At 37.8% G+C, this 12,036-nt stretch overlaps 2 protein-coding genes across 3 annotated transcripts in view; one reads left to right on the top strand and one right to left on the bottom strand.

Annotated features, from left to right (window-relative positions):
• Nucleotides 1-67: 67 nt before the first annotated feature.
• cfap157 (cilia and flagella associated protein 157) lies at nt 68-3,326 on the top strand. The gene is made up of 8 exons (XM_057325048.1): nt 68-342; nt 715-986; nt 1,422-1,575; nt 1,924-2,191; nt 2,302-2,432; nt 2,696-2,846; nt 2,920-3,089; nt 3,167-3,326. The coding sequence occupies exons 1-8, from the start codon at nt 125-127 to the stop codon at nt 3,312-3,314; spliced, it is 1,512 nt and encodes a 503-aa protein (XP_057181031.1). The 5' UTR covers nt 68-124; the 3' UTR covers nt 3,315-3,326.
• A 1,976-nt stretch (nt 3,327-5,302) lies between these two features.
• Nucleotides 5,303-12,036, bottom strand: part of col27a1b (collagen, type XXVII, alpha 1b) — a 72,194-nt gene continuing 65,460 nt past the window's right edge. The window contains exons 50-61 of one of the 2 annotated variants that reach the window (XM_057325030.1): nt 10,561-10,614; nt 9,943-10,005; nt 9,813-9,866; nt 9,691-9,726; nt 9,449-9,466; nt 9,311-9,346; nt 9,181-9,207; nt 8,907-8,972; nt 7,331-7,499; nt 7,012-7,121; nt 6,400-6,618; nt 5,303-6,154 (exon numbers count right to left, since the gene is read on the bottom strand). In XM_057325030.1, the coding sequence (XP_057181013.1) occupies nt 6,008-6,154; nt 6,400-6,618; nt 7,012-7,121; nt 7,331-7,499; nt 8,907-8,972; nt 9,181-9,207; nt 9,311-9,346; nt 9,449-9,466; nt 9,691-9,726; nt 9,813-9,866; nt 9,943-10,005; nt 10,561-10,614 (999 nt within the window). In that variant the 3' untranslated portion in view covers nt 5,303-6,007. Of the gene's footprint in view, nt 6,155-6,399; nt 6,619-7,011; nt 7,122-7,330; nt 7,500-8,906; nt 8,973-9,180; nt 9,208-9,310; nt 9,347-9,448; nt 9,467-9,690; nt 9,727-9,812; nt 9,884-9,942; nt 10,006-10,560; nt 10,615-12,036 lie in introns of those variants that run through there. The other variant, XM_057325036.1, reaches the window with a different exon arrangement.

Genomic DNA, 12,036 nt, shown 5'->3' on the forward strand with positions numbered 1-12,036 from the left:
GTTCTCGCGGTACTTTGACACCGTTCGACCGATCTGCGCAGCTCTGCGTGCAGTCGAACACGAAATGTCATTTCTTCCATTTTTTAAGGCGCACCTCCACGCGCGTCTCTGCGCACACATCTCCATGGCAACAAGAACACAAGTTTTTTTTAACATTCGACTGTGTAGTGAAGAAGGAACTAAAAGTTTAATGCCTCCCAAAAAGAATGGAAAAAAGAGCGACGATAAATCGCTTAAAAAGGAAAACACGGCATCTGAGAAGAAGAACGCCGAAGAGTTACAAGAGAGTGATAAAACTTTTTTTCGAGCTCAAATACGAGATTTGGAGGAGAGACTGGAAAGGTGAGAGATGCTCATGATAAAAAATCACGACCATTGATTGACAATGTTATTTGCTTTGTGTCAAAAAGTTTGCTTATCAGAGATTAAAACATATAGATACTCACCTACAGATGATGACTGTGATTGAACTTTCAGTATCTTCTACTCTTAACTTTGTGAGATGTAAGATTATAAAAACACATCCTCAGAATACAGATAAATGTACTGTTAAACTATTCCATGCCATGTGTTCGTGTCCTTTAGTAAACTAAAGGGAAACTACGGATCATATTTTACTGTAAATTATTAACCAGGTAACATACTTAGTAGGTGTGTCAACAGGAAGCACTTGCCCTTTAATACATTGAACAGTGACTGTGTCTTTTCTTGCAGATACCAGCATAAATGTGACGAACTGGAGGTTCAAGCCAAAGACTTGCACGTGGAGATTGATACTGTAGAGAAAGAGAAGAAAGACATAGTTCTCTATCTTAAACGCAGAGTGGCTAAAAAAGAGGATCAAGTGGCTGATCTGAAAGAGACATTATCAAAACACCAGCAGGATCAAGAGGCTGAGCGGGGCTCCTTTGAGTTACAGCTGAGCCTGCTTAGACTCGAACTTCAGGAACATAAAGACAAATTCACATATGAGAATATGGCCCTCGGTACAAGCTTCTGAATTATCACAATTGAAATACTGTACGAGGTTTTTACCCACATTAGAGGCTTCATCAAAAAAAGATCAATCAAATCAGAAAGAAATGTCTTGAATCTAGTTGTTTTAGCTGTTTTTGATGCTTGTTTTGTCTTATTTTGAATTATTTTAAGTAATTTTGAGAAGAGGAAGTTTTGTGGCTCCCTGGTTGAGAAACCTTGATTTTTATTAAATGCTGTAGTCCGTTTCAATATAGATTTCCAAACATTTTTTGCCATTACTGTAATAATAAAGTGCAATTTGTCTACAGTTATAATACTAAAAGATGACTCTGTGAAAATAAAAAAGTATTACATTCTATATAAAGCATTACATTTTCATACTTGACATACTTTCACCATGTTTCCCTGATCTCTAATTCTTATGTGTTCATTTGCGTGTCCAGCTGGTAAACTGGCGTCTTTGGAAGAGTTTTCTGTGCAGAAAGAAAAGCTCATGGCTGAACGCAGGGCTTTGGAAGAGCAACTTCAAAAGCAAAAAGAGAAACACCACACAGAAATCTATAATCTGGAGAAAAAAGCTGTGCTAGATAATGACAGGTGAGCTCTTGAACTTATCTTCAATTTACATGCCCTTATGATCAAATTTATATATGCCGTGCACTTTTTAGGCGCTATGATATCACACGATAGACTGTCCATCCATCTGGCATTGAATGACTGCAATGTAAAGAAGAACTCTACAAAGACGCATTTACTTAATAAACAAAGTGGATGTGTTGCTTGGTATATTTAAACAGTACTCAATTCAAAAGACATGCATAGACATTCAAAACGCCATCCATAGACTCGCTTTGTGAAAGAAATCAGCCATTTAAAACAACCATTATGCTATAGTTAGTCTTTAGATATTGTGTTTTTAAAAGAAGGACTTTTTCTTTTATACAGGCTAAAGAAAGAAATGCTGGAACACATCGCTGCTGTGGCAGCAGAATTCCGACGGGAGTCGGATCAGAAGATGCCGGAGACGACGAAGAGGGCCTTGCAGGAGAATCTGTCTGTCACAGCCCAACTCAAGCATCTCTCCGACAAGACCCAAGAACTGCTGAAGGAGAACGATGCTCTGAAGGCCCGAGAAAAGCAACTCAAGATAGAAAATGAAACCGTGGAACCGCTACTGCACGAGATAACCAGGAAGAATGTCACAAATCAGAAGGTTCATCTGTTTTATTCACATTGACCTTTGTGACCTTTTGTGCAGTCATCATCTATTGTTTTATCGCCCAATAAAATCCTGAAACAGAACTCTTTTTCAATTCCTGAAAGGTGGTTCAACAGTTAACAGAAAAGTGCAAGCAAATGCAGACTGAACTGGAGAAACACAGCAAAGTTCAAACGGAGCACCAAACGCTTCTGGACCATCATTCAACAGTCAGCACAGAGCTCCATGTTCTTAGGTTAGAAAGTCATTCAATCACTTCTGTGTCCATGAATTTGAATATTCCATCATTTTTATTTCACACAATTACTCTAAATGGCTTATTTGTTGCTTTTTAATAAGGTTTCCTTCGTCGTGGCTCTTTGCATCATTTAACTTGACAAAGTTATAATATTATTCATATTCACATATTATTCAATTCAAAGGGGACGGAAAAAGTGTGTTAACGTATTCAGACCTTTTGGTTAAAGCAAATAATAATAAACATTGCTATACTTACAGACAGAATCATGCAACACTTACAGAAGAGCTTCAACAAACCAAAGCTGACGTGAAGAGACAGAGAAAAGATCTGGAGGAGGAGAGGAGACTGTGTGGACAGCTGAAAAAGCTTCTTCGGGAAGCAGCCGTAGCTTTAAAAGAGGCCCTGAGGGTAACAGACAAAATAAACTGTTGTTATCATTTAGTGCCAGGACAGGAAAATACAATCTTTATTTTGGTTACAGGAGGTCCCTGAAAACGAGGACTCAGAGGTTCGGGTTATCATCCGACGGAATCAGATGGTGGAGAAGCTCTTGGCTGTGCTGGACACGGCCGCCGCTGTTGGAGAAGGTCCGGCTCTTGTTGATTTTGTGCCATGCGGCGACCAACCTACAAAATCTCAAAACATTCAAAAGTATGTCTACTTATTTCAATAATTTTGTGCTTGTAAGGTTACCTGACTCATGTAATCTTCTGTATTTTCAACCACAGAGCGGGGGAACTCCACGTGCAGAAATCCACCAATCATCTTTCTCACTTCAAAACTGGAGATCTGGGATTGGTCCCTCGGAAAACACACAGCACCTCATCCAAGACGGGACATCTCTCCAAGTGTGTCTACAACAATCTACACAAATAAGTGTACATCCATAGTACGTATACAAATGTATTGTTTAATTATATCGTTTATAACGTAGACAAATGAAGAGATTTATGGTCATAGATGAATCATTTGACTGCACTCTTATATATTTAGGAGATGAGTATGCAAAAAAAGACAAATGGCCTTGAGCTTTTATAAGGTTACAGTACCTCATAAAAGAAAGTGTGAGCATATCTTGCCACTAGATGGCAGTATTACATCATAGCATTAAATACAGACAGACTGACAAACATGTCATTCTCAATTTTCGAGGTTTCTTGAATGTTGTTTACAGTTGCCAAATGTTAAAAAGTTTTATGTTATAATAGAAGACACCGCCTTTTGTTGTAAAATTTACCCCAAAAAGTAACATTACAGATTTACTTTCAACTGATTCTACATTTTCAATCATTCATTGTTTATTCAGAGGTAAATGAGAGATGTACATTGCCAAATAATTCTTTAGTAAACCTTCATAATAAAAGCTCTGTTGAATCAGTTTATAACTGATAAAACACTGACATGATAGTTCTTTGGTTTATGCTGAGAAATGGAGGTATTTTAACCAACAACATTCAATAGAATATTCACAGACCGTATTCTTTCTTTATCCAACATGCTGCTCAGAAATCAAAGAACATACATGACAATAAAGACCTCAAATGTACACACGGAAACAGAAATATTTCACAACTCTCTTTTGGCAAGGTAAGATGGCTCCTGAAAATTGAACAGAAAAAATTCCACACATGACTCTTTTTGGTTAAAACTAGAGAAATATTTAGATGACATCAAAGCCGGTGCTTATGACAAACAAAAGAAGCGAACGATTCTAGCGTTCTCATTTTCAATCAACAACAGCAGGAGGTTTGTAATATTTCAAACCACAGCTTTTAGCATTCAAAGAAATACAAAAACGGAGTAATTGTGACAAAGCAGAGCGTGTTGAACATCTGCAGTCACATAGGGCTTTAATATACCTAATGTATATTTTTCAATTTTAACTAATGTAGTGTACTGTACTTGATGGAATTGTCCAATAAAACTGTGATGAAGGGTAAGTTATGTCTTATTGAGTGATCAAAAATAAGTTTTTGCACCGTTGCCCTTTGCGAATATCTGTCAATCTGCTATAATGAAAAGATATGTACAAACAAGGCTTACTACAACATTAAGGATGTTTGGCTGCAAAACTAACTTTTTGTCTGTTTTAGATGTATATAAAAACATTCCCTTTCAAAAGTATAAAAGGCACTTATAATTTATGAAAAAAAAACATTCTTCAAATCTAACGATTAAAACGGTTTTAAATGAAATTCAACCACAGAGTTAAACATGAACCCATTTCTGTAAAATTGTCCCAAAACACACAGAAATGAAATATGGGAGGTAGATGAATACATGTTCTTTTTCAAGTGTGGATCCACCTCCATTACGCTGGTTTATGCGTAAATGTTTGTGTTTCTGTGTAATTCCAGCAAATCTGAACTCTATGCACACTGCAATGAACCTGAATTGTGTTGAATGACTAAGGCAAAAAACATACTTTACGCAAGTATGAATAACCTTAACTGGGAGATAAAGTTTCCTTCAAATATTTATCATTAAACTGAAAGTATTATGATTCAGGTGGCTTGTCATACAGGCTCAGCAAGATCCCCTTTAAAGGAAAAGTTCGAAAAGTTTGTCGAAGTGCTCTTGTGAACGCGCACCATAGACTGACAAGACAGAGGAGAATATAACGATTCAAGTCTTTATTTTGGTTTGTTTTTTGCACATAAAGTATTGTCGTCGCTTCAAAAAAATTCAATTGAGCCACTATGAGCAGATGGACCAATTTAACGATGTCTTTAGTACTTTTCTGGACCTTGACAACAACTATAACCATGATGTTTATGAGGAGGCCTGGAAATCTCTCGGACGTCACCTAAATATCTTTGTGTTCCGAAGACGCCGGGAGGTTTTAAAACATGTTGAACATCATGTGGGTGAGTAAAAAATAACACAATTTAGATTTTGAGGTGAACTTTTCCTTTAAATGCAGCTCTGCTATGAAAGTCTTTAACCTGAAAAATAGCGCCCCTTTGTGGTAATGTTGAGAAAGTACCCAACACCTTTGGGTACGAATCAAGCGTTTGTGTTCACATACTTGGGTGAAGTATGTTTCTTGTTTCAAACCTAAACCTTACTGACACATGACAGCCAAATAAAAGATTCATCTTAAAAACAATTCTTCATTCCCTATTGCACTTTACAGAAAATGTACATTTGCACACGTATAAATACACATGATCATGTATAACATATAAAATAAGTACTTTGACACAAATAAACGTCCTCATTGTTCCGTTTAGTTTCCCCACATGAATCAGGGGAACAAGAAAACAACTATATGAATAAATTAAGACTTCTAACAGTCCCAAAAAACGTTTTATAAGCACATCTAAACAAACATCCAGGCCTTGTTTTTTAATAAAAAGGAACAGAGCATCTGTCCTCCAGAGCCGCTAGCAGGAGTCTTATTTTCTCCAAAGCAGATCCAGATTTCTCGTGTATAACGTCTGCAGTCTAGGCTTGAGAAGAGAGTTCATTTATAATCTATGCCAATGTCATGGGCCTCGCATAAAGAGTGCCTCTGTAATTCCCCAAAATCAATTGAAGGTGTATTTAGGGATTCCATTGTTGCTTTGTTATAAAAAGCACACCGGTCCCACCTCCAGGTGGTAATGTGAGCCGGGTTTAGTGCCGGGCAGGTTGTAGACCTCCACAATGGGCAGCAGGTTCGGGTCCTGCGTCCGGAAAACAAACTGTGTCTGATGCCATCGGCCATCTGTGATCTGAGACGACAAAGAGGATAAGTTTTGGCACGATCCTTAATTGTAGCTCTCCGTAATTTATTTCTATATTAGCTGCTTATCACATTTTGTAATGATTTTGTGATGAATTTATATTAGAAATCTCCAGATTTATCCACACATTTGACTTACGTGAGAGAGCATTTGGAAAGAACTTCATCGTATCTGCAGTAAACGTCGAGATGCTATATAGTGGCAATTTATATAAAGAAAAACTTCATGCATACCCAACACTCATCCTTTATCGGCTCGGGCTCGATGAAGCCCCCCGACTCGATGATCTGTCCGTTCCAGGCTTTAAAATACACTGCACTGGAGGAGGGGGTGTTGGAATCCCCTGATGCCCAAACGGGGACGTTCAGGCAGTGTATGGTGATCATCTGTACGGCTTCAGAGCTCAGGAGATGGATGAAGTTCATCTGGATCAGACTCACGCCCATCTCCAACTTTCAGAGAAAATAAGAGTATAATCAAGGAGTTAGAAACTGCATGAAATTATTTAGCATTTAGATTCCGATAGTTTATAGACAAAAGGCAGTTTTGCATGGAATCAGCACATTTCTTTGTTTATTATTTTAAAAATAACTTTAAAAATATATTCATATTAAATGTTAAATATTTAAAATAGATATTATAATTATTTATATATTATCAATAATAATATTACATATTTAAAATTAATTTTGTTTTTTGGGACAAAAAAATTCTGTTATGTTTTGAGAGCCACAAAATTTATTCTTTTGTGTATCTTAGAATAAAAAAACAGAAAAAGTCATTTTCTGCAGATTTCAGTGCACGCCTATTCAACATTTCTATGGTCATTTGTCAACTTTAAAGACCTTGGAAACAGCTACTGGTTTAAGACAGGTCTGTCCTCCACTGGTGAAGTTACAGGTCACCTCAATATTATCAGAGGAACAGCCCAGATTAGGATCGATCCAATAAGAACCTTAAGTAAAGAAACAAGACAAAAGCAAAATCAGCGACTCCGTACAGACTTTAGATTTGAACTGTTTTCATTTGGACAAAAAACAGCTATTGTACATGAGAAAATAGTTTTATTATTATCCAATGGCAGTTATCAAATAATTCAGCTTCAATGACTGGCACAAAGAGAACATCTCAGGAAAATGTATTGCAATGCACAAGCACTCTCACCGTCATTCAACCTTTGCTCGCAATCGAACAGATCTCGACACACCCTGGCCGGATTCTCCTGCGTTCCCAACGGGTTCTTGATGCTGTGGATGAGGGTACTGAGGTAGTGCAGGGTCTTAAGGATCTCGGCTCCCTGGTCCAACATGGGAAGGTCCGTGTCTTGATAAAACTGTGGATTGGAATAAAACAAAGCCTTTAACTTTTAATAATTCAGCAGACTGTCTGTGACTAACAGAAGCCAGGTTTCCATTACAGATTTACACAATATTTTCTAAATGTCGATTAAAAAAGTAATGCGAAATGACTGCGTTTCCATTAATCGATATTAAAGTGTATTTTGTTTCTTTCATTCTGGCCATACTTCTTCTTTGTACGTTTTATGGCAGGTTGCAAACCAAGTTTAGTGCATAGTGCCACCTACTGTGATGAAAGAGTGAAGAGAAATGTCTATATTTCCTTATATATTTTCATATTACCTCACTGTTCCTATTAATCTCCATACTGCACTCACTCGTTTTCCTGCGTTTGGGCCATCAAATAAGATATTACTTAATGTGAATCCCTTACATCCTATCTTTCTAAATGTTCTGCCAAAACATACCGCGAATGGTAATGCAACTTTTTTGTACGCCACGTGACTTGTAAATACAACAAAAAATGTTTCCATTGCAGTTTTGAGAAATATGCCTTTATCGTATTGTTTGAAAAAACACCTCATGCGAGGGCAAAAACTTTTTTGCGATTCATGGGAGTTTTTGCGAAATGTACGTGTTTCCATTGGCCATATTTTCAATGCGCTATTTCAATTTGCGCATTTTAAAGGCAGGGTGGGTGATCCTGTCCAGATTTTTTTTGTCATGTTGCTTGGAAATCTCTTTACATCCTGATAGCAATCAAGAAGTATAGTGGTCAAATAATATTTTCATAATTATATATCGTCTGTGAAAGGCGTAGGACCAAAAAACGTTCGCCCAATCAAAACGTTCTGGCCGAACGCTGTGACTGGTCATGTGTACATTTTCAGCCAATGTATTTTGTATACCACTGCGCACCCTGTTCACGCAGACATCATACGTCATCAGCGCGCTTACGTCCGCTGTGTCAATGTAGGGAGAATGGCAGACAATCAGCAACAATCAAACTTTGCAGCGGAACCGACAACAAGTAAATCTACAAAACGAAAGTCAGTTTTTGAAAAAGCAGTAATGAAAAAACATCTGGATCATGAAAGAGGAAAAACTCGAATTAACATCGGTTCATCTTTTACACGATGGAGACCGCTCCGGCAGGAAAAGGGTCCGAAAGACGATACCATGGTTGCTCTCTTTCTTTTGGACTGTACATGCTTCGAGAAGAATTAAATGGATTTAGTTTGTAATTCGTTACGTGGATTTACGAAATACATTCATGTGTTTGGAGGAGGCATGGCTTTGGACGGCGAATCGCATAGAGGGTGGGATTATAATTTCAGTGCTAGCAGGCTAAAGTTAGCACCTTTCCAAATCAACCACCCCACCTTTAAAGGGTAATGGAAACGCAGCTAGTGAGATGATCATTCATGACTTTGACACCATACCTCAGACCTAAATGCTGAGCGGGAATCAACAATAAGATGCAAAGCAGCACCAAGCGCCTCGTTTTCCTAAATGTATGTAAACAGAGAAAGTTAGTTCACATGATAGCACCTCAAGAGATGTACTAAGAACATTTGTAGAGGACCAATGAGATTTCATAATTAATAGGCCACAAAAATAAACAGTTTAAGAAAAACAAATCTTTAATCGATTCACACTGCATCGGGTTAGGACACTGTGACAATATATAAAACATAACAAAATATGCATACTTACAAGAGCAAGAGATACACCAGGAGGACCCTATAAACCAACGAGAATTGAGAAAATAAACATTGTTGTTGTACTGCCAGTTCATTCATAATCGTAACACATTCTGGTCATGTGGCTGTTAAAATGCACTTACTGGAGGTCCAGGTGGTCCGCGAGGACCTGGAGGTCCCTAATGGATGGTGAAGTGAACATTTATGTTATAACACTTTATTTACCTAAATTAAAGTAAAAAAATGTAGAAAATAATAAAAGAACTTTAAATGCAACTCACCCTTGGTCCCTGAGCACCCTGTTTAAAAAAAGGAGAACGACATTTTTAAATGGAAATCCAAATCTCACTTTAAAAAACAAATAAACTGCTTCTCCAGCTCATCTGATTGTGGCTTTCCTCTCAGTAATGTCGTCAGTGAACGGAGAAGATAAAGCAGGAAATGACATCGCCCATGGCAGTCTAACACTGGCTGTAACCCATGCACAATATTTTAAGTTAAGCTCTCCAAAAACGACACTTACCATTTCCCCTTTACTTCCTTTGTCTCCTTGCGGCCCCTGTACACAAAAGATTTTTTGCAGGTTATGCAACCATGTAGACACAAGCCGTCGCTAGTGAAATGAAGGATTGAAATGGTACGTACATGATTACCGCTAGGCCCAATGATCCCGACGGGTCCGATGGCTCCTTGCATACCCTTAAAATAAGAAACACCTAGAACTCTTTATTCATCTCATATCTGCTTTAGTAATGGTTCTCAAAGTGGTACTTACCATTAAACCCTGAGGACCCTTCGGGCCCTGGATGCCCACTGGCCCAAGGTCTCCTGGTGGACCCTAAAAAATAGCAGATAGATTTTCAATATCACGCTAGAGTCAACAGGTACTGCTTAAAGGTGCTGTGTGTGATATTTAGGAAGATCTATAAACATAAATGCAATATAATAAACATAACTATGTCTTCAGAGGTGTATAAAGACCTTACATAATGTAGCGTTATGTTTTTATCACCTTAGAATGAGCTATTTCTATTTCTATCTACACACCGCGGGTCCCTTGCATGGAATTCGCCATGTTGTTTCTACGGTAGCCCTAAACGGACAAACCGTTCTACAGAACGTGTTTCAAAAATACGCTTCTTCGGGAAAGAAGTGAAAACGTGACGGCATCTTAGTTCTGTGTCAGCCACTGTAGTGCTTCAAAAGGGAGGGGTGGAGTGAGCCGTTGGTGCAATTCGCAACCTCACCAGTAGATCCAGCTAAAATCTCCACATTGTTGGATGTAATAAACATTAAACACTTTTCTTTTTACTTTTGAAGATACTTTTCATATCATTTAGGACGTAGATAATGGGAATAAAGGGGACAATGGGAATAAGGAAATTGAGTTTACCTTTGGTCCAAACATTCCAAAAACTCCAGGAAGCCCTCGTTCACCAGCATCACCCTAAGGAAACATCAGTCATGTTAATGTAACCGAATAGCACGGCTCCACCACAAAAAAACAACAGAATGTGACTCCAGTTAGCGCTTAAAGGGATAGTTCACCCAAATATGAAAAGTCTGTCATGAATTACTCATTCTCTAGTTGTTCCAAACCTGTATAAATGTATTTGTTCGGTTGAACACAGAGAATTTGGGAAGAATGTTAGTAACTGACAGTTCTGAGGCACCATTGACTACCACAGTAGAAAAAAATAAAATGGGAGTCAAAGGTGCCCCAGAACCGTTTGTGTCCCTACATTCCTCAAAATATCTTCTGTTGTGTTCAACAGAACAAAAACAATTATACAGGTTTGGAACAACTAGAGGTAATTCTAGAATTTCCATTTTTGGGTGAACTATCCCTTTAAGGAACGTCTGTGTCATTCATTAATCGTTAAAAAGACCAAACTAAAACTAAAAATGGTTCATGTAACATTGAAATGAAAAGCAGATGAGAGAATGTAAGCAAACAGATGCGGCTCAGTCAGCGGTCGTCCGACAGGCTCCTGGAGATCTCACTTCCAGCAGAGTTCAGTTCCAGCTCCGCCTGTCATCTTCAAATGAACTCAAACATCTTTATTAGCTGGAGTAAATGTTCGGGATGAGAGAGGAACTGAACTCTGCAGAAACGTCATCTCTAGAATGTCTAAAGCACATTTCTAAACGGTTGATATAATTCAGCAAATCAGAATCAGAAGAGCTTTATTGCCAAGTGTGCTTGCACACACAAGGAATTTTCTTTGGTGTTGGAAGCTTCTAGTACAGACATTCAACACAATGACAATACAATATAATAAGATTTACAGTCTAAAAGATTCTAAAATATGCACATATAAAATAAAGACAGATTGTACAGAAAATGGGGGATAATAACATATAAGAGACATTGTACAGGGTAGTATATAGTAGAATATACATATTAACAGATTGTATGTATACTTGTGCAAATGGATAATGTAGTAAGTAGAGGTAGTGTTATATACATGTATAAATAAAATGTACATATAATAAGGCACTATAGTGCACACTATAGGAGCAGTGGAAGTGGAATATTGCTCTTAAGGAGCAGTCATCTGTTTAGGATGGAGATTGCCTGGGGGAAGAAGCTGAAGCTATCCCTCACTTTCAAAGGGATAGTTCACCCAAAAATGAAAATTCTGTCATGAATTACTCACTTTCTAGTTGTTCCAAATCTGTATAAGTTTCTTTGTTCTGATGAACACAGAGAAAGATATTTGGAAGAATGCTTATAACCAAACAGTTCTTGGACCCCATTGACTACCATAGTAGGAAAAATGACAATGGTAGTCAAAAGTGCCCTAGAAGTGTTTGCTGTCCTACATTCTTCAAAATATCTTATTCTATATTAATATCTTACAGAACA

The sequence above is a fragment of the Triplophysa rosa genome, linkage group LG2, assembly GCF_024868665.1.
Source record: "Triplophysa rosa linkage group LG2, Trosa_1v2, whole genome shotgun sequence".
NCBI lineage: Eukaryota > Metazoa > Chordata > Actinopteri > Cypriniformes > Nemacheilidae > Triplophysa > Triplophysa rosa.